Raw genomic sequence first — 27,500 nt, 5'->3', positions numbered from 1 at the left:
TCGCAACACGGCCAGGACATGCCTGCACCGCAGCCACCCGATGGTCAGACTCACGGTCAAAAAAACCCAGCAACAAACCAACCGCTTCCGAGAAAAGTACCTCCTCAGGGAGCCCCTGACAGTCAACGTCGATGGTCCTATTAAAGGACACGACCATGCTGAAACTCGGACCCAACCCAAAGACAAGTCAGAGGGATGGGTGACCGAAACAGAGAAAAAGCAAAAAGGAAAGCAAGTTCAGATCGACCGAGAAATCCAAAAAAAGGGATGGGCGACCAAAACGGAACCAAAGAAAACAACCACTGCCAGGGAGGAAAAAGTCGCAAGTTTTCCCTCCCGGCAGGTACTCACTTATCCAACTCAGACCTCGAAAAACACCAGAACCAACTTCAAACTACAAGAGTATGAAGCAACACTTACCATGCGAGACCTGGGCCTCATCAGTGCAGTGCTAATGCTAGGATGGAGGAGAACCAATATGGTCACCCCAAACGATCCAACCTTTGTGGTATCGTCTAAGCCATGCCAGAGTGCTCAAACTAGAGTACACTAGCGAGCATGCGCAATTGCAGAGCAATGACTCATATATATATATATATAGGCCGAAACAGTACTGTCTGTAGTTAGATATAGCTCTTTGGCATACAAAGCTCTGCTTTTATGTCCAAATCGAGCACCGTGGGATGAGTCATCACCGCTAGCATTGTGCATAGTTCACTAGGCTCTTCTAGTTTGAGCACTCTGGCATGGCTTAGACGATACCACAAGTGTGGGATCGTTTGGGGATCCATATCGGTTCTCCCTCATCCTAGCATCAGCACTGCACTGAGATACACGCCTTCTGCATCTTCTTGAGCACACCATTAGCTTTGCTGCCTACTAGCTTCTGTAGAGTGACATTCAAGTCCTTGGACCATTCCCCGAGTACATCTAAGATGATATTGCACTGGTTGATCTCGTACCCTGGGTATCTCTGCTTCAATTCCCATCTGAGTGGCAGATACTTCATGGTCCTCTCAGAAGTCTTCTCAAAGAACAGGACCTTTAAGACTGCGTCATGTCTTGCAAGTTACTTGGTTTGTGCAGGCGCTGGGCAGGCAGATAAGATGTGGGCCATGCCCTCTGGCGCTGTACCACACAGCCTACATGCTGAATCACTACTCACTCACAGGTGTCTTATGAATGGTGTACAACCGTGCGGGTAATAGCTGTTCGTAAAGTTCAAACATGCCCGAAATGGTGTTTGTTGTGCAGGTTCGCCAGTCGCTCAGCCACCAGAAGGCACCGCTCAGCACTTAGCTCTTCGTCTCTTTCTCTTTCCGTTATCAACTTTCCATGCCATCTCGGTTCTCTAACCTCCTCCCGTATTCTTGATTCTCGATGTCTCTTGAGAAGATTCTTTATCTTTTTCCCAGATATCACCTCTCCCTCCTCTGTGACACAGACTGGATCGGGGTATTCAAGCTGTAGCTGCAGACCATACCCCCGCGCGAACGCCGCCGCTTCCTTTGTCAGCGCTTGGTGCCCCGCACTCTCCGTAGGCTCCTCAAAGTCCCGTGCCATCTTCATAGCCGGATCTATGTTCTGATACAGATTGACCGCTGCTTTCACCCTCGTTTCTTTATACTCTGTCTCGGTGGAGCGCAGCCCCCTTCCCACCTTTATTACGTAAGAGGTATATTTTTATTGTTATTATTATTATCCGACAGTTGTAAAAAAACTTATGTTTGCCATAACATCATACACAGACTGGGGACTGGGGCGATAAACGTGGCCCAGGCTGCCAGGCTGCGAGTAGGAATAGAATATTCTTAAACTTTGAAAACGTAAATAAATAAATAAATAAAAAGTAAATAATAAAATCCTTCTATATATATATATATATATATATATATCTAATAATCTGATAAATACAAGACACTTAGGAACGAAAAATCTCTAAGAGTTATGTAAGTGATGTTGAGAACGACTCAATAAATCCGCGGTTAAACTCAACGTTTTACTTTATTTTGACTAAGAACAAAACCTCCATGGCGAATACTCGATCTACACAAGGCAAAAACTCGAACTAAGTAAAAGTACTTGACATTTGATCCCTGTCACTCATTTTAAAAATACCATACATGTAACGCAACGTCACGTTCTCCTGAACAAGTGAGCTCCTTAGCTATCTAGTGGTAATTTTAAAACTTCTTGAAATGTTCAAAGTGTTCGAAAGGACAGCTTTCTGCATTTTTCTTAGGATCCCCTCTCCCCGGCCTCCGAATAGCTCTATCATAGACACGTCCACATCTCTCGTCGACCCTCCGCCTAGGACATCAATGATGATATCATGTTGTTTGATGGTGTATCCTGGATACTGCTGAGCCATCTCCCAACTCAAAGGACCTTACTTTGCAGTCTTCTCCTCGGTCTTCGTCAGTCGGTTGTCCATCCACGGGCACGACATCTCCACAGCTATCCCCTCTTTCTTCTTGACGTCAATGAAACGCGCATCTACTCTCTTCTAGTTCAAAAAACTGTGCTCCGTATACACTGGAACATCCCAGAAGGCCTTGGCCTCCTGGGACTCATAGACTGGTTTAGGATCTACGGACGAGTACCAGGGGAGTTATCTTTCAGTTCCAAATCCCTCACCTTCTCGAAAAACAACACCTTGAGGGCCGCATCGTGTCTCGACAAGTACTTCTTTTGCGCGAGAGCCGGGCAGCCGGCCAGGACATGGGGAAGAGTCTCGGATGCTTTGTTACACATCCTACAAATAACATCATTGACCTGTGTTGTTCTTACTTTCCTCGCTGTATACAGCTTTGTTGGTGTAAGCTGCTCATATAACTCTACAATCCCCACAATAGCGTGTGAGGGTGCCTCCGTCCAGCTCCTCAGCCAATCCCAACACCTCCTTTGATTCAGCTTGTCGTCTTCCCACTTCGCCGAGAGGAACTTTCCTTGACAGCTCTCATCTTGGATCTTTTCTTGGCGTTCAGCTGTAACAGCTCTCTTTAAGAGCCTCTTGAGCTTATCCGATGGTACTTCCTGCCCGTCCCTGTCTCGGCATTTTGGCTCGGGAAAGGAGAGCTCGAGAGCAACCCCAAACTCTTCAGAGAATTTGGCGGACTCCTTTAATAGAGATTGATGACCTTGTGTTGTGGCATACTTTTCAAAGGCTCTCACCAGGCTCATGGTTGGTTCGTTATCCCTATACAGCCTGATAGCTGACTTAATCTTGATTTGTTTGCACTCAGTCTTCACAGACTTCAGGCCACGCCCTCCTAGAGCTCTAGGCAGGTAGAGAAGAAAATTTGAACCTAGCGGATGCTTCCCACCGCTATTGCTGATAACCTTACGAGCCTGTCTATCCAATTTCTTTAAGTCAGAAATGTTCCAATGCTGTGACCACATGAGTACCGGTAGCGCTAGTTGGTTAGACGCCACCACTCTGTTGCTGTCCGACAGTGGGCTTGACCAGATGACGGATGATCATCTCAGGTAAGTGTTAGCTGCTCGCTCCAAAACCACCTCTCATCTTGCAATAACTCTTCTGTTACTCCCAGAAAACAATAATGCAAGTCCTTCTTATGACAATCCACGCTCATTGTTCCCATCACGTATCCTTCCGAATCTTTTAAGGTAATTCCCCTTCTCACTTGTAAACGATTACACTTCTTGGGGTTCCACTGCACGCCGATGTCCCCCATCGTGGTCTGAGCCATCTCCAGCACTCTTTTCTATTTCGCTTTAGAGGCGGTGAACACCTTGAGATCGTCCATGTAGAGCAAGTTCGTAATCTTGGACGCGATCGGCTGTGACAGCCTATAGCCCTCAGTAGAGCTCAGTCTCACGCAACCGGATTAAGACACAAGGTAATTAGGCATGGGCACAGAGCGTCACCCTGTGGAGGACCTCTGTTGAAGTACATGGGTCGTACATGGGTAACGATGTCTCACTTCTCTTGCTGGTAGTGATAATAATCCTGGTGTTCCAACTGTCGCATAACTTGCTAATGACTTGGCAGATCCATATTGGAAACTTGTGAACGTGCATGATCTTCTTCAACCACCCATGATCAATCGAGTCATACGCCTTTCGAACGTCAATCCATGCAACAAGCAAGTTGCGCTTACGCCTATGACAGTCCTGAGTAACCATCCGATTGATCAGTAAATTATCAATAGTCCCGCTACATCCCACTTTAGCCCCTCGTTGCTGAGCTTCCATCAAGTTGTATCGGTTCATGTGTTCATTCACAGGCCCCAAAACACACGACGTGAACCATTTGTATAATGTGTTCAAACACGTGACTGGGCGTTGATTTTCGCTTGCAAATTCGCCCGGCTTAAGAATTAACTTTGTTTTTCCCACTGAAAACCATCTCGGGAACCCTGTCTTGCTTCTTGAGATAGACTTGAAAGCGGATATGACGCCACCATGGAGTGCGCGTGCGCGTTTCCACCAATAATTGGTCACTCTGTCTGGGCCCGATGCGCTTCAATTTCTCTTTCTTGAGATCACTCTGGCCACTTCTGTAGTTTCAAGCTTTCAACTCTCTTACAATGAGATAATTATTACTATTATTATTATTATTATCATTATTATTATTATCACTATTACTATTATTGTCCGAGGGTTTCACCATCACTGACTTTATGCTGGTAAGAACAGAGTGTCCAATTGCTATATCCGGGTAGCCCTGGAAGACCATTTGTGCCATTGAATCCACGTGGTCCTCGTGGTCCCGGATCTTTGCTTACTTTTATTATCTGGAGCAAAGGAACATTTTACAATGTTTGTTACCCCGTTTAGGTATTCAATGCACTCACAGTTGTTTTTCCATTTTTCAATAATTACTTTCATGACATTTTGTGAGGCTGCTTCAATTGGTCCTTGGATCAGTAGTAAAAGCCAGCCGTCCTTTGGCAGTCAGCCTAATACGGTACTAACTGCAAACAACGTCGTGTCGAGAAATGTTCTAATCTCCTGACCCAACTTTTCGCATTACACATAACGCAATAGTATTTTTTTTATTGTTATCGTTGTTGGACTTTTGCAGAGGCTGCGGATTCCACTGTCGTACCCCCCTTACCATCTGCTCTAGCTTGGTTATGTCTCGCTGAACGTCTCTCAGCTTTCCATTTACGGTTGTATTCACTGATTTTACAATCTCCATGTCAAGCTTTGCCTCATCTTGTCTCTATGGGCAGTAAAAAACAAAAGACAAATTATTCAACTCAAGAAACGACATTGTTAAGTTTTCTCTTACAAATCAAGGACTGCTTAAGCGTATAAAAATTTTGTTTTGGTCTGAAATATGTCCTCTATTCTCGTATGATTGATACTCATAATGTACCTGGACATTATCTCACTAATCTGCAATGAAATGATGCGACAAAATTTGAGTTATTTTTTTTCAGCATAATACAATGAAGGAAGTCTTACTACGTATGGTTGTAGGGAGACTGTCGATAAGATCATTTAATAACTTCACTTATGATAATGATAGTTGTAATTATGATAGTAATTATTCGTTAGTAATGATAATAATAGTATTATAATACAATTTTCATACCAAAATATTTGGAATATAATTCAAAGTGTTTGTCACATTATCTAAAGATAGATACTCTATCTTTATACTGATAAGAGCATTTCATAATGCCAAATTTCAATTTTTTTTATATCATCTGTAACTAGACATCCTGACTTAGTGCAATCAAACCTTGTATCAAAACTCATTTAATATTATAACATAACCAAAGTAAAGCGCGCGCTCTGATTGGTCAATTGAGCGTCCCCCATTTGCCCATGGGTGTACGCTGCTGACGTGAGCAAATGCAAAGACTATTTTTCAGCGCGCGCTTGTTTTTTCTGGTCGCGTAAGATTTGTTAAATAAAAGGGAACTCTTTAGCTACATTGTGTCAATGCTATGTTATAAAACAAATGGTAAACACCACAGCGTACGCTCAAGAAGCTAGAGTCGCTCTCGGCTATCGCCTCGAGCAACTGTTACGCTTCTTTCGTGCTTAGCAACCTCCCGCGTGCACCCATAACTCAATAGTGTACGCTGTGGTGTTTACCATTTGTTAAACATTTGTGAATTCAAGATTTACGATTCTCTACCAAGCACCGGTTACCGTAATTATTCCGGATATTGCTGTACATAGCAAGCATCATCTGGCCCCAGTTGTTCGAAGGTTGGATGACACTATCCAGTGAATAAATCTTTATCCATTCAGTAGCGTAGTCTACCGCCTCTATACAACTGGGCCCTGATTGGTAAGTCTGCTCTCAAGATCTGTGTTATATCAGGCTATGAACTAAGAACAACTTCTTCAAACAAACCAATGGTGTAGCCGTGGGCACCAAAATGGTACCTAGCTATGCCAATCTTTTTGTAGGTTTTGTCAAACATCAATTTTTCAGCCAATACAACGAGTCCAAACCTGAACTCTACGGTCGCTACATCGACGACTGTATTGGCGGCGCTACCTCCTCTACCAGAGAGGAGCTCACTCAATTCATAACCGCAGTCAAATCTTTTAACCCGGCTCTGAAATATACTTGGGAAATTTCTGACAATTCTTTATCCTTTTTAGACGTCAAAGTTTCAATTGCAGGTAACGGTTTATGCACTAGTGTGTATTATAAACCTACAGACTCGCATAATTACTCGTTATATTCGTCTTCGCATCCATCTCACGTTAAGAATTCCATTCCTTTTTCTCAGTTTCTAAGACTTCGTCGTTTATATAGTGGTGACTGTGATTTCCACCACAAATCAGAGTCAATGTGCCAGTTCTTCGATAAACGTGGTTACTCTGTTTCCGTCGTTCAAGCGGGCTACCACCGCGCTCAACCTATTGATCGACATTCAGCACTACAAACGCCGCATAAGGAAGATTCCGACCGCATTCCATTCACTCTCACGTTTCACCCCCACAACCACTCAGTTAAATCCATCATTCTTAAAAACTAAATTACTTCAAAACGATCCAGAGACAAGCACTATCTTTTCGCAGCCTCCACCCATTTCATTCAAACGGCACAAAAACATAGGCAATTTTTTGGTCAGAAGTTCTTTTCAGACTAATGACCAACCAGGCACTTTTAAATGCGCTCGTGCACGATGCAAAACGTGTCCTTTCATTCACAACACTAATAAAATATCGGGACCTAAACGATCCATTAAGATCACCGATCACTTCACGCGCACCTCCGCCAATGTAATCTATTGCATAACTTGCGCTTATTGCAAAAAGATTGACATCGGCGAAACAGGCAGAAGACTAGGTGACCGATTCCGAGAACACCTTCGAGACGTGGAAAGGAATGACAAGGACACATCGAAATCAGTCGCTAGACATTTTAATTTACCTAATCATTCTAAGCAGTATATAGCAATCTGCGGTCTTTCCTTGCACTTAGGTGGCACGGAAAGCCGTAAAAATCTTGAACAAAACCTCATCTTTCAAACCGGCAGTCTAAATCCCATAGGGATCAACAAACGCTTTTCATTCCACTAATTTATTCATGTTTTTCTCGTTGCCATGTTCCCACCAATAACGTAGTTCCATTTTCTGCCTTTAAAAGCACACACAACCCACAATTCCTCTATTCGCTCCGACGAAAGGCCTAACGCTCGAAACGTCAGCTTTTGTAATCGTTACGGTGGCCAATTTACCATTTCCACTTTGTTGATATATCCAAATTATTTTGTTACTCCCACCGACGCAGCCCCAAACAGTTTCTTTTGAAACTATCAGCCTTTATTCATTAATAATTAAATAAAGCTGATTTAGTATCAAAAAGGGGAAAAAGGAGAAAAAAGAGAACTGGTATAATGAAAGAAAAAGAAAAGAGAAGTAGTGATCGCAAATAATTTGGCGATGTTGTTTCTTACCTGAAATACCGATGCAATCAGCGAAAAACAGTAACAAAACCCGAAAAAGGAAAGAAAACAAACAACAGACAAACTCGGGAAATTCGAACCCAAACCCAAGGGAACTCTGGGGAGTTACTAATGGGCACCCGTTCTTGAACAGATGTGCTTGATGTTCATATTTAGCACGACATAAGCAAGTGTCTTTTGTGCCTAGGTAACTCCATTATCAGGTACATGTCTTTCTTGAAACTTTGATACATTTTTTTCGGAATGATATTAACTAACATTACTTACCTTTGCTCTCAGTTTCTCGAGTTGCCCGGAAAACTGAAATAAAAGAGGCGCTCGGTGAAGTTTAAAGATTAACCAAAGGTGTTAAAGTATTGAAAATGGCTGAAGTTACTCCTGTGTTAAAGTCTGGCAACCCCGAAGATCCCTGTAATCACCGGCCCATCTCATTACTGCCAATACTATCTAAGGTGTCTCAGAGATTAGCTCACCGTCAGTTCATTGACTACATAACCACCAACAAGAAGCTATCTAAAAATCAGAGCGGTAATCGAAAATGTCACTCGACGGAAACTGCTCTCTTACACGTAACAGATGATTTTCTCATGGCTATTGATAAGAGTGAAGTGTCCGTTGTCGTGCTACTAGACATGTCTAAGGCATTCTACAGTATCAGACATAATATTTTCCTTCAGAAGTTACAGTGTATAAGTGTTGCCTCTTCGAGCTTGGAGTGGTTTCATAATTGCCTGTCTGGTCGTAGCCAGAGAGTGTGCATTGGGGATGCTATCACAGACCCGCTCCCTCTAAAATACGGAGTTCCTCAGGGTTCTTTCTTGCGAACTTTCTTTCCCGTGTTATTTACCATCTATGTAAACGATCTCTTGTCCGTTCCAACCCACTGCAAGTCTGTGTGCTACGTCGATGACTGTAAAATTGTACCTATTCTTTTGGCTCAACTGACATCGCTCGCGTATTTGACCATCTGAACGAAGACATGAGTGAAATCTGCCGATGGTGCTGTCAGAATTCCCTTCTAATAAACCCAGCTAAAACTAAAATCTTACTAGTTGGTGTTCCTCAACTACTGCGGAAATTTCCTCCAACGTCAATTTCACTCTTGGGAAAGGAAATAACACGAGTCCCTGTAGCAAAGGACCTTGGAGTCTACATCGACCAATCCTTAACATATAACGATCATATTGCTAAAACTACTTCCAACTGTATTTTCAAACTGGTACAGATCAGCAGGATCAAACACCTTTTGGACAGGAAAACTCTCTTACTTTTGATAAACCCTTTTGTTTTTAGTACAATGTATTATTGTTCAACTGTATGGGCCAACACAGGTCAAAGAAATATAAAAAAGCTTCAGCTAGTGCAAAATTTCGCTGCCTGTATTGTATTAGGTCTTAAGAAATTTGACCACATCTCCCAAGGCATAAAATCTCTTAATTGGCCCACTGTTAAGGAGAGACTTTATTTCAACGATGCTGTAACGGTATTTAAATTTGTAAATAATTTAGTTCCTGAATATCTGGCTACCACGTTTGTCCCACGATCTCGTATTCACAGTAGGGTAACAAGATCATGTAATCTGCTCCACATCTTACGATGCCGCCTGTCCTTTGGGCAACGTGCATTCAAGTATCGTGGATGCAAATTGTGGAATAACCTCTCAAAGGACTTAAAAGCAGCTGAGAATGTAAACGCCTTTAAGCTCCGCCTACTGAATGTGCTCCTTAGTGGAAATGTTGCGCAAAGATGAATCGTTTCTATCTTGTATTCTTGTGTAATTTTTGTATTAGTTCACTGGTGTTTTTAACGTGTACTGGCCTTTTGTATTTATTTTGTAGTAGCTTTAGATTTACTTATATATATATATATATATATATATATATATATATATATAGGAAGTCTGCAAGTCGATTTTCGCGTGGAACAGTGCTCAATACGTTGAAGCAGAGCAGAATAAATATTATGAGAGGAAAAAAGGACGTAACTACGTAACTTACGTCCTTTTTTCCTCTCATAATATTTATATATATATAATGGCGCACTTAGGAGAATCAGGCGTTTTGTCCCTGACAATGTTATGTTAAGGCTCTATAAAACTTTCATGCTCCCTCATTTTGAATACTGTTGCCCCCTCTTTCTTGGATTGGGGAAAGTGCAAGCGAATCGGCTAGAAGACGCCAACTACTATATTCTTAGATCACTGCTAGGTTATCTCAAGTCTACCCTTTATGATGAATTGCTGCGAATCTTGAATATGGAAACCTTAGACCAGAAAAGGAAACAACAATCTCTTATTCTGTTATATAAATGTTTGCATAACGACGGTCCCAAATACATTACAGATTTTTTTAGTTTTAGGAAAACTATGTACAACCTGAGAGGAACCGGCATTAATTTGTGCGCACCTAAATTTAATTTAAATTTTATGAAAGAATATTTACTTATATGTGTGCGCAGCTGTGGAATGGATTACCTACAAGTGTAAAACTGGGCAATAATAGCAATCTTTTTAAGAAGCTATTGAGAACATTGAAACTTTAGCTGCTTCTCCATTTTATACTTGTATTTAAGTGACTCTCAATTTCATCGCACAAACTTAATTTTTAATCTTAATTTTAAATTATTTAAGCTATTGCTTCACCATTTTATACCTGTATTTATGTGACTTTGAATTTTACTGTACAAACTTAAATATTAATATTAATTGTTAGTTATTTTAGTTTCTAATCAATTAGATTTTGACAGTATGTATTAGGTTTTTTAGATTCTTAATCTTAGAGGCACGTACGTATTTTGAACGAGCTCTATGAGCTCCTTGACGCTACGTGGGTGAATAAAGTATTGATTGATTGAATGTTACTAATTAAATGTTACCATAATATTACAATAATTTAATGTAGGCTTTGTAACTGAAAATTCAGCTTGGGAGTTGCAATAAACGTATGTATGTAGGTAAGTATGTATGATGTTTCAGCTTCTCCCTTATATCTGTATTTTTGATGCAAAATGCTTTAAAATTGCACTTTTTAGCACGAATATCCTTTTAGATGGACAGATGAATTCAAATAAGTCACTTCTCAATGTTTGACAACCCATATATCCGTTAACATTCTTTCGCTGGAGGATAATGGATTCACGGATATTTTTTCTAAGTAACCTAATGAGCCACTTCTCTCTCGAATATATCATTGAATACAAATAAAAGCAAGATTGATAAACCACCGGGCCGTCATAGCTACCCCACCACTTTATCAGCAACCCGTGACTGAATTGTGGAGATGTTCTGCTTCATTGCCTTAAGTTCAGCTTCAAACTTTGATTGTGATAGCTTCGACTCTAAGAAGAATACAGGCTGGTTACAGAATAGTGAATGATAAATCCAAAATAGCTAGCAATCCAAATGAGGAATCGCAGAAAAGAATGGGAAATGACAACAGCGAAAAAGTAACAATCTCTCAGTGAAGAAGGATTTTACAGTTGTTGTAGTATCCTTTCAAGATCGTTCGAGCGTGGGACAGAGGCCTTCGAATTCCGTGCTCAGAAACTCTACCACAGAGCTACAGAGACTATATGTTAAGCTCCGCGTGACAGGCTTCTGCATATTTCAGCACGTTCGTGATGAACATAATAACTTTAGTCCATTTTTAATAATAACTTTAGTCCAAAATTTGCCATCTTTCTCCCTCTATTTTCCCACAATAAACTTTAACATTGGCTCTAACCAGATACTGGCCGACTCACCACTGCGATTTTTGTTACTCGTAAGGCGGAATCCGCGTAACCAAGTTCACGTGTACCATGCGTCCAGAAAATTGCGTGTCACGTGTCGAGAAATAAAATTCCACCTTGGGTCACCCTACCCGTATTAAGTCTCGCGGCCTCTTAATTTCCCTGAACAGCTTATGGTCAGTATATATTTGAACAGTCATTTCTTTCCAGGATTCCATAGTTTTCTTTGAATTGTAAATGTTCGACTCGTTAATGATTGGGGGTTTGTTTTTTCCCTCATAACAGTTGATGAAATGACTCCCACAGAGTTAATAATCATCGTTTTGATGTATTTTGCTGGGTCTACATTTGAATTGTTTGGTTGGCTCAAGAAGCTTTTTGTACCAGTCTCGCGTTTCATTTGTATGACATGCCTGGGCCGATATTCCTTACATCCAATTGTTAGTTGCGCTTGATATAAGTGAAAGTCAGATCTCGCATGCTTCAAAGCTTTTCCACGAATCTGAACTAAATATCCATTGCAATTTTTTTTTATACACCTTTTGAAAAGTGAAAACCTTCATAATATCCATTGTTTAAATCATCATTTTCTCTCAGAGTCAAATCAGTCTCCATTAAATCAATATTTCCAGGGATAGAGGTTTGTTTAATCTGCAAGGATAACCATTGTGAAGAGGAGGAAGCCCTATTATTCTCTTCTTTCGCATAAATTGGCTTGCTCACCATGCGAACAACTTAATTATCATGCAGTAAGCTATAGTGAAGTAAAATGCGCTGAATATGCAATTCTCCCGGTAGTCTGCTTACCTTTCAAAGGTCCGTCATTTTTAGACGACACGGCCACATCGTTTGTTCTATACATCATCAAGAATAAAGCCAATGCCAAAGTGGCAGCCGCTGTCAAAAAAGCAACGGTAACAACAGCGACCGAAATGCACAGAAGACGGCGCACCACAGCAGCTTGTGAATGTAGAGCATAATTTAGAGCTTGAATCGAACTCTCTGTAGTTCCTGTATGCCTCTCATGTTCACCCAACTGGACCTTATCACAGCTCTTTGGCTTTGTTGTTATCGCGGAAACAACATCATTGTATACTCCTGTTTCGGTACCCTTTTGGGCTGATTCCATTTCGAAATAAAAATGTTCTCTTCCACAAGGCGATCTATTCATCTTAAACAGCTAGGTAGCAATGCAGTGTGTTTTTCGAATTACAGAAAGAATGTTAGTACTTTTGCACTTAACACTGAAACATAACATCGACTCAAGGCCTGTTCACAACCCCTTGATATCATTGACCTCTAAGAGACACAAAAATATAACAAAATTCATAATTCTGGGATATTGGCCACTAGATCAGTACAAGAATTTTATATTCTCCTTTAATTGGTCAGGGGCCGTTTCGAAAGCGTCATAAAATGTCTGGGTGCGGGGCAGGGACAAATCAATATGTTCTCCTTCTATAGGTCAAGATAATCGGCGCCGTTTAGAAAGCTTAAAAAAAAATATCTGGGTGTTGGAAACATGCGGACTAACCGTCTGTTTATATCTTGGTCATGCAATCTTGGTCATGCAATCACGACGCTGATCTTTTCGGCTTAATTTGAATATGTTTAAATTACATCTTTAGAGCTAGAAACTTAGCAGAACTTTTCCAAACACGGTTGTTCGCGATTTTAACCCACGAAAGGAAACAATTAGGTCTATGGTTTATTTTACAACTCTAGGCTTAAAAAAGTCACCAACCATTCTATATAGGTCACCTTCATAATATTCAGTTGCTAGTCGAATGATTATAAAATTGCGTGGTTACGTCTTGACACCCTAGCCGGATTACAGAACCCGGTATTATCACCATTTTAGATCATTTAGAGCACTTTGCGAAAACATTTTGAAAGATCAGCTCTAAAAAGCTTCACCAGGAATATCACAAACGGCAGAAAGAACTCGGAATAAAAGCCAGCAAACTGCGAGAGATGCAAGAAAACAGGAGTGGCTTTAGTTTTTCATCACATTGCTTGAAAAGTTAGCATCAGTTCTCGTGGCCTTTGGCAGAGCGAAGTAAAAAAAGGAAACAAGACTTCGCCTCATTTAGTTACAAAGCCCTTGTGCTCTGCAAAAGTTATTCTCGCAGGCACGACAATTGCCTCAATTTCGTTCCGCACGGGCCCTAAATATCACTGTTTTGACTAAGTTGATCAAACTAGCACCATATATAATTTGCCGTTAAAAGAATAATTTTTTCAACATTTTGAGTTGCAAATGTACATCATTTGAAGCAAAAACTAGACGCTCAAGGAGCGTTCACTCGGACCTCGTATCAAGCGTTTTACTTGAGCATTCACCCCGCGTAAAATTTATACGAAACTATATCCGGGACCTGGGTGGGGAATTTTCGATATTGGTCACTCTAGTACCACTTTTTGACGGTTATTTGTGCCAACAGTGAGTTTCATTACTTGTGTGAAAAGACAAAATTTCATTAGCCTGTGTGCAGCCGTTTCCCTCCTCGCAAAAAAATTCGGGACAGCTCTCTCCTCGATTTTTTTGAGTGGAGGGGGCGCGGGGCAGCTGTATACTTAAAATCAAGTTCTGTAAAGAAATCCTGCTTTCAGTTAAATTACTTTTAAGTAAAATTCTCTGCGACTTACTTCATTAACGTGTACATTTGTCTTAGTGCCAAAAATTATAATACTATCAGCCAGGGTAACAGATGTTAAACGGTGCTTACTGTGCATTGTATTGTTTAAGCTGAAATCCATTTTCAATGACTGCATTTAAGGTATTTGAGTTCCAGTAAATACGAGATGAAATGGTCGAGTAACATATAGAATAGAGAGCTACTGCAAAACAGTGGTCTTTGTGACACTTGTGTTGACCTGCTAATTTCTTTAATACTTCTCTTACACTGCTGCTTATTGCCGCGTCATATTTTGTCATTTGTAAACCTTTTAATTCATACAGATCAAATGCTCTATGCAAACTTTGAAAGTAATGCACTAAGTTGTCTATAGATGATATATCTAATAGAACACATGTCCCTCGAGCGTGACTTTTATCATAAACATCTCTAGCAAGTGTGTCAAACATTTTAAAATAGCCATTATCAGCACAATGATAAGTACCTACAGCAATACATCCAACTGTTAAATAAATCACCTATATCGTTCTGATATCAAAGACCCAAAAGGTCTTTTCAGGCCCATAAAGTATCGATATTACTTAATGGTAGGCTCACCATGGACATTACCAATAATAGTAAAAGTAATAGTAATCCAAGTTTAATTTCTTTACGTGGGGCATGGTTACCCATATTGCCCGAGCCAGAGGCTCCTGTATGAAACGGAAGACAACAACCCACCCATCCCACCCCAGGGGGGGACATCCATCACACAGTAATCTCGTGCGTGGAAAAAGAACGTCTCTTAATTCTAACCCTACAGGAGACGGGACCTCCATTTATTCGTCCCTATCCGAGAAGACTAGAATATCTAAATCATTTCTTGATGTTATAGAGGGGCAGCACATTCTTCTCAATTATTTTAAGACCTTGTGTATTGATCCGGTCGGGCCTCCAACCCTCGACCTCCCGCACATCAGTCAATCTGTCAGCAGTAAAAATGATTGTCTTGATAATTGTAACAAACTGCTATATAGTTGATTTCCAATTTGAATTTTTTATTTCAAGTCATCGAGATTGCCTATTCCTTTCATCTTGTGGTATATTAATAATACACATAAACTCATTGCAACACGTCTAATTTGCCCTGCATTTTGTCCAAATACAACACCCCTTGACTACATGGTGCTTTTATTATTTTATTGGGATCCACATGGTGCATACCAGGACCAGGGTTTTTCTCTATATCATTATAGAGCTTGTTCTTTGTAAAATTGCCTCTGTGACTTACACCCTTGTATGGGAAATTAGATGAAAAGAACTCTAAGTATTTCAGATATTTCTTTCCATGTTTATCTCTACTTAGTGTGGACATATCTCATCGAAGATTTCAGTCAGTTAACGTTTCTTGTTCTAAAAATTGGTTTCCTTTTCATTTTTTGTACAAACCTGAATCTTGTCTTATGTGTACTTTTCTTTCGTGCTCCATTATTTTAAAGGATATCATGGACTTTCGATGACTTTGGTACGTTTTTACTTAAACGGCTCCATACATAACTCTATAGTTTTATACTTTTCTGAGAGAGACATTTTAACATATTCACTGGTACTCTGCTTGGTTAACGATCACGTTTATAGCCATGGTATTCCCACAAAACACGAGTACAATTATAATATACATACTTTGCATAACGAGATCTGAACTGTTGTACTTTTATTGACACTTTAACATCATTACGTTCATGTACATTAGTCATCTTAAGAACTTTTTCTAGTAGATCACAGTCATCAAGAGTATTCTTCGGGTCTTCTCCTAAGCACGTAGAACGCTTTGCGAAGAACAAACCAACATTCACCATCGCGTGTACAATAATGATAGTAATTATGTGCAAAATACCAAATCGCACATTACATGTATTGAACCTAATAAAAACCAATAACAAAAACAGGATATTTGACGGAAGATCTATTATTGTACAACAGCTTGTACAATAATAGTAGTGATTATGTACGAAATACCACATCGTACTTTACAATTATTGAACCCGATAAAACCAATTACAGAATTAGGATGTTTAACGGATAAGCTAAGCTGAGATATTTAACCTTACTATTCAAGTTGCTTCTGTCAGTATCCTTATCCAATTGGCTGTCGTTAACGCCACCTTCGAAGTTGTGCTCACGAACATTCTTGATTTCTTCAGCAAGTGAGGTGTTCGTCTCAGCATCATAGTTTGTGGTTAAATTGGCTGTCACAGTTTTGCAAATATTTCGTAGTTTGAACTCACATAGGGCTCATTTGTTATCTCGTGAGAACTAGTATGAACTTTTCATATTTGAGATGAGCATCTAAGAAAGGAATTTTTGCCAAGCGGTCTTCGCAAAACACGGCACTCTGTAAATTATGTTGTTTACGAAGAGCGAGCACATGATAACACAAGTTTTCGCACTCTCACCTTAGTTTCCGTGGTTAACGCAAGGAACGCCTGGGACCATGAACCCACTTTTGGCGACCAGGGATGGCTTGCATTTTAAGACTAAGGGGAAGCCCGAGAAATAATTTGACAGTTGATGTCGAGTTTAAACCGCAGTGTGAACGAAATCTAGATTTTAAGTGACTTCTCTTTAGATGGAGCTTAATTTGACTCTCTCCTTCTTCATAATTAAAAGTCATACTCCACGTAGATTAACACATCTTTTGTAAACAGATGGAAATTATCTGAAAGTAAGAAATTACTTATTCTTAATTTTTCGTCGCACTGCGATTCTTTTTTTGTAACGTAATTTATTCAGCTCTTTACATAGCACTCTTCGGTTTTGCCAGTGCGGTGGATCCACTCCAAAAGAGCTGATGCATCTTGAACAGTAAAGTGATCTATCATTTGTAGTTCCCCAAGAGTGTATAATTTTCCTTTTTGTTTCATAAAAAAATAAACTAACGGTTGCTCTTACCTTGAGATCTTTGGAATTGCGAACTATTGGTTTTTCTGGTAAGAATGTGTCCCCTAAACACAATTTGTTCAAACAGCTGCGTTTTATCTTCTTCAACTGGTAACGTACATCGAATGCAGTCATCCCATCAGCTCCTGCCCTGGTCGGTTGAGAGTTCAAGAGCAATTATACCTTAGTAAATTTAGGAATTGTTATAGAGTCATTAACGTTGGATTATTGAACTAACATCCCAAAAAACTAGATATCTGTTCGGCATAAACACGAGATTGGCAAGTTTAATTTGCTGGGAATATCATCGTTTTCGCCTGATACCTATGGGATCGGGCAGAAGACTAAAAAAAACCCTTTTCAAAGCAATCTCTTGCAAATCGCTTTCGCCTAACAACTTTCCGGTCAAATGTACATTTGTATATTCACGGTGTTCATCAAAACACTTTTGGCAGATGGCTGTTTAGACCTAACTTGAAACGACTTTCTTCTTATGATGATAAAACTGTAAATCAAAGGCACTGGAACACAGAAAGTATCAAATACGCATGTTACGCATATTGCGAGTACCTTTTATTTGCAATATATATAACAAGCGAAATCCAGAAGTAGAAGTTGCATTTTTCCTATATATATTTCTTCCCAGGTTGATCCTGGTATGCGATGATAAAAATACTATTTCTTCATTTCAGTATACGAACATTTCTTTCTCCTAGTTACAGGTAGATAGTAACAACATACATCCGATTTTGGAATCAAGTTAAGAGAAGAGGACTAAGGAGGCAGCTACAGCATATCGCTGCTAAGTAGTAAACCTCTCACAGAAAATTCCTTGGAAGAACATTTTTTCTATGTTTGTGGAAGATTTAGCGATAAGTCTCGGGAAATGTTGGAAAAATTATTTCTCTCGCAAATTTTAAGAAAAGTTTATTCGGGTAAAACAATATTAATATATTTTTAGTGTTCTGAATGTTCTATTCTTGAGCGGCTACCAGACAAGTCTAAAATAAGATTTCAATATCGATTGCAAATATGCCTTGATGTAAACGTCATTGCGCCCTCGCTACAACTGGACACGTTTGAAAAAAGTTAACACACCAATTAAAAAAAGATATAAAGGGAAATTGACAGTATGTTAAAAACCTAAATGGTTCTCCCCCTCGCTTCTGGTTCAACTCTAAATCAACTTCTCTACAGACTCTTGTTGAATAAATGGCTTTATGTTTCCCCCTCAGGATAGACACTCCCAGTAGTGGATGTAGCAATACATCTTTGGTTCTCCACTTGATAGGGTACCTTCGCATCTGCACTTGTAGACACCTGGGTTGGGGCTTGATAATTGAACAACTTTTGCGTCATTTGTATCACAGCTTACACCAATAAACGTTTTACCCTGCCAAAACAAGAGGATGATGATAATGATAAATGACGTCAAGATTTGGTTTCTTTTACGACAGATAGTCAATAAACGTCCCATTCTGCCGAAAACGAAAAAGGGTAACCATACCGAAAATACTGATTATCAATGATTATGGTAAATGACGTCAGAGTTCGATATGCGAAGGACTAATTAATTTTTTTTCCTGTTTGTGAATAGGTAAACCATCTCTCTTAGTAAATGTACACATGTGTAACTGAACATTTTTTAAAATGCAAGGATAGCCGACGGAGAAAATTTGCGACATTCTTCTTTCGACTTCTCCATCTAGAAACGATGTATCATTAATGCATTCAGAAACTCAAAGAGGTAATTTTTTTTGTCCCCCTCCCTAATACAATATCTAACGCAAATTTTCCAAAATACCCTTTGCGTTGTTCGTTGGCACAGGCAAAGCTCTGTAATCTTTACAGTTTCGAGTGTGTCCATAATCGATTTGTGACCTACTCTCGTTTTTCCGGAACAGTATAAAATTTTTCTGTGTAGCATTTGATTCGGCTCCCACAGACAAAACTAAATCGCGTCTAATTTCCTATAGACACGCTGTCTAATTGGAGTACTGCTTGAGTACTGCTGCAGTTCGTATGCTTCTTGAACACAGGCTGGTGATGGCTTTTACGGCTAACGGTTTAATTTTTGGCCATTTTACGGCTAACGGTAAATATCAATCATTGTTGTCACCACAAATTTTTTTTACCCTTAATTTTTTTACGACTTTAGGTTACGATGTGTTCAACTTTTTACGCTTAAGGACTATCATGGAACTTTCAAGGAAAATTCTATTACGTTATGTAGTTATATTTCTACAAGGATAGATGTGTTGTAGGCTTCCAGAATGTTCTAGAAAACTTTGTGAATGTCTGTAAGGACTCAGTCATCTAGGAGTAATGGTTTCTGTGGTCGGAAGAGACTGACTGTCTCAAACGCGATACCAATAGAGAGCCTTTGCGGCATAATTGAAAGATTGTGAGGGAATAGTGAGTTTGTGTCAGAGGCACACTAAGTTGTAGTCTTTGGTGGGTTTGCGTAGGTTTTAGAGGACCAGCATTGTTGGTATTTCTGATAGGAGTTGCTTCTTCGTAAGAATTAACTAAGGAAGTGTTATTCGATAAAATAGCTGGATTTGTAGGGGTTATGTGTTCTTTCTGTCGGTAAAATTATACCATGACATTTAGAAACGTTTTGGAGACAAAATGCCAATAACACCGATTTATTGTTTTTCTTTACTTAATATATAGAGAGATGATCTGCAACTTACATTTGGCTCCGTCACTGAAACATCTTCTCTGGCGTAAGTGCCTGTTGGCCCACCAGGGCTGGATGAGGTGTGAAAAACACAGGAACTGGCCCCGGGTCCAGGCGGGCCCCGGGTCCCATTGTACCCGGATGGTCCACGAAGGCCCTGAGCACCAGGTGATCCAGATGGTCCTGCAGGGCCCTGCGTACCATTATATCCTGGAGGTCCAGCAGGTCCAGCGGGTCCGGCAGGTCCGGCAGGTCCAATATCACCCTTGGAACTGTTGAGTCCCTGTTGACAAAAAGAACAATAATTTTATGGCTAAAAAAGGGAAGTTTCCAAAAAGAGGAAATAATCATTTCACTGATACCGATATGCACTTGAGAGGAAGGGTGGCAGGAGGCTTGAGCTGTCGCCACTGTTTCCTCGGCTCCCTCACGCGGAATTTTCTGGATCCGCCTCTTTACCTGCATCTGATTTATCCTAGTTTCCTTAGGAGAAGCTTACTCACAGTGCAAAGATCCTTTAGTTTGAGCCACCTTAGGAAAGCTCACAATCTATGATACACGGATCAATCGTTTAGAAAGCAGGGGTCAACCGATTTAAAACGCTTGGTAACTGCGATCGTGTCAATAGTCTCTGATCCACATCCAAAAATAAATTGCATGAATCGGTCTCCTTTCTACAGCGCTAATTCCATGCAGTTCATTAGCAAGAAAGGTAGGAAAAGTTACAAATTACCCTTATACTTATTTGGAAAGCAAGAGATTATAAACAATCTAAAATCTCATGTGGAAAATCGTTTCCTGATATAGTTGAAGGAACATTATGACAGTTGCGTTTTGATCAGGTGTAAATTCTAGTTCCAGTACGATCTCTGACTTCAATATGCTGATAATGGGTGAACGAATATTTTAGGCCCTTTTCAGACAAGTGGACCTGATGCAAGTAGAAGATCTATCTGGTCACTAGTTTCGGTATTGGACACGATACAGGAAATGTACGGAAAGGTTACGTGACTCTTCGTTGACACGGTCAATTTCATAGATTCAGTAATATTTTCCATAACGTAAATAAAAATGACTCTTAAGGAACTTACTTATGCTTTAATAAACCAGGAGCGTTGCTTAGAATCGAAAGGTAAAAAAATTGTTGGCCAGAACTTCTCTGTACAGCTATGAAGAGGTTATGCATGTCGTGGTAAGATTACAGTGAGCTTTAATTTACCTGCTTTAATTTACTTCGCTCCGACGAAGGGCTAACGCTCGAAACGTCAGCTTTTATAATCGTAACGGTGGCCAATTTACCACTTCAACTTTTGTGATATACTCAAATTATTTAATTTACTCTCCCGAGCTACAAAAAATGCATAACGCTTACACTGTGTGATGTAGATTTGAATAGCTGTGCAATCTTGCACATGAGAAAGAAAATGTGAAAAAAGGTAAAGGGGATCAGTTGTTGATATCAAAACTAATTCCTTTACCAATAAAATTTCCGCATTTCATGTATGTTCAGGATTAAACTTACATTGCATTTCACATTTTCCAGTTTCTTTTCCATCTGTAGAAGAGATAAGAACTGTTATTTTACAAACCCCACAGATATAATGTTTGGTTGAATTCTAAAGCCAAACAAACCAAATGATACTTACCTGATATCGCCGCTCGCAACTCGAAGAAACAGGGATACATATACAAAACGATAAAAAAACACTAAAAAAAACTTACCTGCGTAACATTTTTCTCCAGATTCTCTAAACCTTTTGAGACCTGCCACAAAAATGAATGGAAAAGTTAACATAGAGAGACTGTGTCGTATTAAGAATACATTATTTGATTCAAATTAGTTTAATTGTCATGTGCCACGAGAAATGTAGGAAATTGAAAAGGTGGATTTGCATTGTTGTGTAACTTTTCATGCGAGAAAAGGAAAATTTGAATACAGTGAAAATAAAAAGTTAATACATGATTATACGGATGACAAAATCTAGAAAATGTTGACTGGTGCAAATAATGGCCATAAGATCAATGAATATTGAAATAATCTTTTACTCAATGAGAAAATCCATTATAGATATCAAAGGAAATAGTTAAAAAATAACTTTTTGAATTTTCATGGCTATTTACAGTAAACTTTGTTTTCCAACTCCTTTTTAGTCTGTCAAGAAAAATAGAATAACTTTTGGGCAATAGGGACATTTTTACTGTGTCATCGTTCTAAAACTAAACACAAAGATAGTTCATTCTTATATCGCTACCCCCTCCCTCTCCCCTCCCCCCCCCCCCCATCCCTTCAAAGTAACAGAAATTCAAGACTATTATCAACCACTGAATGAAAAAACTCACCTTGGCAACATAATTCTGGAGAATCCTATTTGAGTTTGAAACCTGTTACAGGAGCAATATAGACTTTTAACTGTGTCGTCATTCTAAAGCCAAACACACAGATAATTCCCTCTGATATCGCTGCCGCTCCCCCCCCCCCCCTCCTTCAAAGTAACAGAAATTCAAGACTATAATCAACTACTAACTGAAAAACTCACCTTGACAACATAATAATCCAAAATCCTTTTTGAATTTGAAACCTGTTACAGCAACGAATAGAAAAGTGTTCATGGCACCAAATTTGGATGTAAGGTCCTCGATTCAAAATATCAAGACGGGAAGAGATGAAATGAAAAGCGATAAACAATACAAGAGTCCAAAACAGACAATAATTTTTTACACGAGTAGAAAGATTTTTCTGTCATTGATTAAAATTAAATTCATTACACACCCTTTATTGTTGAGCTATTTATGTTTGAGCCCAGGAACCCATCTGAAACTGAAGTAGCATGAGACCGCCTCCCGGTTAGCTCAGTTGGCTAGAGCGCTGGACTGTTGTGCGGGAGGTCGAGGTCGATGGTTCCAGCCCCGGCTGAACCAACACTCAAGGTCTTAAAATAACCGCGGAGAAAGCGCTACCTTTTTATAATATCAAGAAATGGATAGACATTCTAGTCTTCTCGGATAAGGACGAATAAACCGTAGGTTTAATTAATTAGTTTATTTGGTTAGGCATTTAAGGCTATTAATTAGTTTATTTGGCTAGGCAGGGGACGTTAAAGGACCCACTCACGAGATTAATGTGATGTGGTCTGGCCTGTTTACTAGGAATTATGGGGAGGGTGGATCTTCAAATAGGTTTCCTTCGATTGTTTGTAAACTGCTGATGCAGTCCGGCCAAAGTCCCCCGAAAAGTGTTGTGATGCGTATTTGATCATATTCAAATGTTAATTTGCGCAATATAAGTATTAAATAATAATAATAATAATAATTATTATTATTATTATTATTATTATTATTAGAAGAACATAGACTGTTTTATCACAACGAGTTGCATTGGTTATATAAGATTCCATTCCCCACTATTCGAGGTCTCTCTTAGTTTTCAGTTGTAGTAGATGTCTTTCATCATTGAATTTTTTTCGCTAATTAATGATGAAGAATTTTGACCTACTGAAGAGTCTCTCAAAGCCGAGAGGTTCTTTTTCAGATCTTGAAGATTCTTCTCAAGTCCTGACGTTTCTAAATGAATGGATAAAAGAGAATCGTTGATAAATGAATGAATTCATAAATGCATGGATGAAGATTTAAGAAACAGAATTATACAAAAATTAATATATATGATGACTGGTTAACCAATTAAGGTGCAGAAAATAAAATTGAATGTTCCCAAACGTGATTTTTTTGGAGAAGAAGTAATTTTAGTGGGTCTCTCACGCGCGCAAAGCGCGCGTGGGGCAGAGCCCCATACCCATGGAATATGATCAACCTCTTTCCGTTTGGTTGTCACGTGACTGACCGAGCGTACGTACGTATGTGCCCTCTGTCATGTATGCTATCACGAAAGTACCATATGATCAAATTTGAAAATATGGCGTCCGCGCGGCGACCCTCAAAATTTTCAGGTCGGATTTTTCGTTCATTTGCGATCGAGTTAGACCTTGTGGAATTCAGAATGTAAAGTAACAAAGCTATAGAATACTCTGCTTGGAAAAGAATGGATATCAAGGTCTTAAAGGTAACAGAATAAGCTCTCGAGTCAACGACACTACGATTCTCAAGGCGATGCGAATTATGGAAATAAAGTGAAAACCGAACTTTTGAACTTCAAACAGGGCCTAGCGACAATTTGACGATTCGATGGCCCGGTAAATATTATGTTCGAGTAACAATGTGTTAAAAAAGTATTGTCTGATAGAAGATTTTGCGTCAAATCGAAGTTTTTCAGACTTTTCAACCCATCGATGCGCAATTTCTGGCCTTGAAGGCAAGTAAACAACGATCTAAACATGATGAATTTTACCTCGTGGGCTTTGTACACGTAAGAAATTCGCACGTTTTTCGTTTATAACAGCAAATCAAAAACTGTTTTAAATAAATCTGTCGTCCCGAAATATTTCTTGGCCATTTTGGTCTTGCTTGCTATTCATATATTCCATGGAACTTGAGATCTCTTCATTTACGGACAAATTCGCATATTCCGTTTTGAAATATGATCCACATGCCCATTTGCACAGATGCGAAAATATTTAGCAATTTTTATCTTTCATCTTGATTTTTGAGTTAAAACGTAATATGCACCTATCGCTTTTTTTCGTCAGAAATAAGTTCTTTAATTAGTCTTCTCTCACTGGAGCTTGTTTTTTGGAAAAAAATGATTGTGTTTGCTTTCTTGGTTTTTCTTGGTTAAATTTGGACTTTTCACAGGTATGTGTTACACTTTTAAAGTGTCAATGGGCTTAATCTATACTGGATGAATTTTGGGCTAAACATTTTTAATATGCGTAAAGAAATTTTATTCCAAAATTTTCACTTATTGAGAGCTCCGCTTTTAGGCTTGGCTAAATCTATATATTATTGCCATAAGCTAAGCTAAGGGCGTAGCATGAAAAATTTAAGGCCTTCATTGTTTTCGGATTTTTAAGGGAAAACGTTTACTGCTTACTAAACTAATGCCCTTTCCCTCTGTTTGAACATTTTTTTATATCTTTTCGATTCTAAATAATTGTGTATCGAAGGTGAAATTTCGCGGCCGATTTATCATTTAGAAAATAACGCGAAAGGAAAGTTTTTGATGAGCCCAGGGCGTAAATAAGTTCTAAGGGTCAATCAGTCTTTAAGAAACCCAGTTAATAAGGCACAAAAAGAGAACCGTGTGCGATGGATTAAATGCCTCGGTCTGATCGGGTAATGTTGGATGCAGTTTCGCGATTATGATGGGGCATAAGACTCGACCTATAGGAGGAAGGATGATCTTTAATCAAATTGGTGAAACTTTTGTTACTATCTTATATGCTAACTCCATGAAAAAAACAAATAAACAAACAAAATAAAACTGAAAAACCCTGTTTATCGCAGACATTTGAAGCCCGCGAAAGAGGGAAAGAGGGGGAGGGGAGGGGGGGCAGATTTTCGAAAATAAAAAGAATATCGCTGTCAGTCAAGGTATTCAAAATTTTTGAGAGGTGTGCTAACATGCATTTCAACGTACATGTGTATTGAACTGCAGTACATATTGAAGACTGTTGTTCAATGCTACTTCTACGTGCAAGGTTCATGGTTACTTGAGTCACGTCAAAAGATAGAAGTGTGTTGTCATACTGTTACAAAAGAAACGAACGAACGCGGTCTCAAGTAAAGTGTCTATAGATCTGTCCTTTCCTGTTCGCTTTTATCAACAGCTATGACTCGATGGTCTCTGATAATAAAAAAAAAAAAAGCTTTGATAAAGAGGTCTTTTCACGATTTGGGCGTTGATTTTGCAAGCTAATTATCTACAGTGCGTTACAGACTTATCCATACTTATTCAACTTCGATCTTGAAAGGTTTTCGGGTTTTGTACTTTCTCCCGCTTTTATGTTTTTCTACCTAACCAGGCTAACATTTTATGGTTTACTCCAGGCTTAAACTCAATTTCGCAGCAAAAAATGATCCAAAATTAAAGCGTATTTAATGGGCGATCAATTTTAAGGTATGAATTAAAATTTAGAATTAAACATCTTACATATCTGCAAATACCTGTTTCTCCCGAGCAAGTACATTGCGGTGAAGCAACGTGAAGTACACCAAACAACATCAGCAAGATGAGCCCAAGAGAAACTGCTGAGATAAAACACGTAGCCAGCAGAGCCACGCGATACAATCTCAGACCTTGGCGGGCATCGCATTTCTCTTCAGCGGATTGCAACAAACTACTACCATTGCTCATATTCGTTTTTGAGACACCATTCAGTTGCTCTTGACTGTTTATTGTCGCTGTGGTTTCCTTTTTGGTGAGAGTGACCTTTTCTTCTGCTTCAGCGCGATGGCTTTCTTGAAGTTCTGTTTCATAATTAGACGCCATAGGCGAGTTCGATTGTTGCCCAGGGGAAACGCTTCTGTTTAAAAAAGACATGTACTTCTCCAATGTCGTTAATGTAGGCGTGTTATCCTATGCTTTTCCTTTAAGAATGCGAAGTCAACAGGCAATAAGATGTTGGCACCCGGAAAGAGGAATAGATATGGAGAGCATGACAAGCTGCCACGTCATATGTGGTAATTTTTTCTTAGTAAAGGCGTGCACATACACATACTGGTCACATCCCCCTCTCTAAATGGTTTATTACCCATGAAGAGTAACTATCGAAAAATGCGTAGCTTAGCATGAGAAAGTATGCCAAATAATAACGGAATTTACGGTTTAAGCCGCACAGCTATTTTATATATTTTAGGGATTCGGAGAGGAGTCTGCGTTGAGAAATACAAAATAACTGAAAATAACGTTAAAAGCTTTGTGAATATGAGCCAAGACAAAGAAATGATATGATCACCATTGAAAGATATCTGCTTATCAGCCAAATTTTTGGCAGTTTTCGAAAAAATAAATGATTTTTTTCCTCTATTGTTCACCTCTTGAGAATTCAGAAACTTAATTGGCTTATTTGATCTTCATAAACAACCATCTCCTAAAGTACTCCCGAGGTCAATGTAACGTGACCTATTGAAGTGTACGTTGTTCAACAACATAAACAATAAACTAATTATGTTTCCTGTTTCCTGTTTCCTTCTAAAACAAAAGCAAGAAACATCTGTGCTTGAGTCACCGCCGTTTTCAGTAATTACGTGCCTGCTGATCATAGAAAGTTTCATATCTGTCCTCCGGAAATGATTAAAGGACAAAGGACATGAAAATACTGATTCGATTAATCGTTATCATGTTCTTAAAGATCGTGGAAAAACTGTTTAAACTTGTTTTTGGCACAGTTTTCATGAAAACACAATAAGGTAATCAAATTTGTGCCAGTGTAATCTTGGGCGTGAACCATGATCTTGTAAACAAAACAAAAGCCAAAAATGATGACGTGGATCAATTCCTCATAAGTAGGCAAATATTCCTGCTTGTTTTGCCATTCCATCAGAAAAACCGATTTTTCGATAGTTAAGACGAATGAGCCGCATTCCCGAATGGAAATTTCCTTGGGATACGCGTATTCCTTGACACAGAAATTTCCAGACAAAGAGCTTATGGGATGAGTGTTGGAAAAATCTTGATCTAAAATGGAGGGAATGGTCTGATTTCTTGTATTTGAAATGTTGTGAGAAGGA

The 27,500-nt window shown here is 39.3% G+C and overlaps 3 protein-coding genes, 1 long non-coding RNA gene and 1 pseudogene across 5 annotated transcripts in view; all 5 read right to left on the bottom strand.

The window, feature by feature from the left end:
• LOC111340704 (uncharacterized) overlaps positions 1-27,500 on the bottom strand; it is a 185,804-nt gene that overhangs the window by 74,545 nt on the left and 83,759 nt on the right. The window lies entirely within an intron of this gene.
• LOC148728398 (uncharacterized) lies at positions 815-1,569 on the bottom strand (annotated as a pseudogene).
• On the bottom strand, positions 4,614-5,212 carry LOC148728397 (uncharacterized). Its single transcript, XR_016002405.1, has 2 exons — positions 5,084-5,212; positions 4,614-4,760 (listed from the first exon to the last, which is right to left on the bottom strand). It is a non-coding gene; the product is annotated as an uncharacterized LOC148728397 (long non-coding RNA).
• On the bottom strand, positions 11,110-12,855 carry LOC111346966 (uncharacterized). The gene is made up of 2 exons (XM_088763142.1): positions 12,444-12,855; positions 11,110-11,243 (listed from the first exon to the last, which is right to left on the bottom strand). Exons 1-2 carry the CDS (start codon positions 12,805-12,807, stop codon positions 11,143-11,145), a joined length of 465 nt encoding a protein of 154 aa, XP_088619268.1. The 5' UTR covers positions 12,808-12,855; the 3' UTR covers positions 11,110-11,142.
• On the bottom strand, positions 18,105-26,499 carry LOC111340691 (uncharacterized). 2 transcript variants are annotated; one of them, XM_022947576.2, is made up of 9 exons: positions 25,935-26,499; positions 23,371-23,438; positions 22,415-22,456; positions 22,218-22,259; positions 22,006-22,029; positions 21,600-21,641; positions 21,400-21,432; positions 19,891-20,160; positions 18,105-18,587 (listed from the first exon to the last, which is right to left on the bottom strand). In XM_022947576.2, exons 1-9 carry the CDS (start codon positions 26,308-26,310, stop codon positions 18,426-18,428), a joined length of 1,059 nt encoding a protein of 352 aa, XP_022803311.1. In that variant the 5' UTR covers positions 26,311-26,499; the 3' UTR covers positions 18,105-18,425. The 2 variants fall into 2 exon arrangements, with proteins under 2 accessions (XP_022803311.1, XP_022803312.1); XM_022947577.2 differs by lacking the exon at positions 22,006-22,029.

The sequence above is a fragment of the Stylophora pistillata genome, chromosome 6 (assembly GCF_964205215.1).
Source record: "Stylophora pistillata chromosome 6, jaStyPist1.2, whole genome shotgun sequence".
Taxonomy (NCBI): Eukaryota; Metazoa; Cnidaria; class Anthozoa; order Scleractinia; family Pocilloporidae; genus Stylophora; species Stylophora pistillata.
Note: the sequence above shows the minus strand (reverse complement) of the source record. Positions and strands in the feature narration are given on the sequence as shown.

What these genes read in the sequence shown, in the direction of transcription:
- LOC111346966 (XM_088763142.1), bottom strand. Translation starts at nt 12,807, where the DNA reads ATGAATAGATCGCCTTGTGGAAGAGAACATTTTTATTTCGAAATGGAA. An exon ending in AAATGACGGACCTTTGAAAG is followed by an intron (nt 11,244 to 12,443) that starts GTAAGCAGACTA and finishes TATTCTTCTTAG; the next exon opens with AGTCGAAGCTATCACAATCA.
- LOC111340691 (XM_022947576.2), bottom strand. Translation starts at nt 26,310, where the DNA reads ATGTCTTTTTTAAACAGAAGCGTTTCCCCTGGGCAACAATCGAACTCG. An exon ending in TCCAGAATTATGTTGCCAAG is followed by an intron (nt 22,030 to 22,217) that starts GTGAGTTTTTTC and finishes TTTTCTTGACAG; the next exon opens with ACTAAAAAGGAGTTGGAAAA. An exon ending in TGGAGAAAAATGTTACGCAG is followed by an intron (nt 21,433 to 21,599) that starts GTAAGTTTTTTT and finishes TCTCTTCTACAG; the next exon opens with ATGGAAAAGAAACTGGAAAA.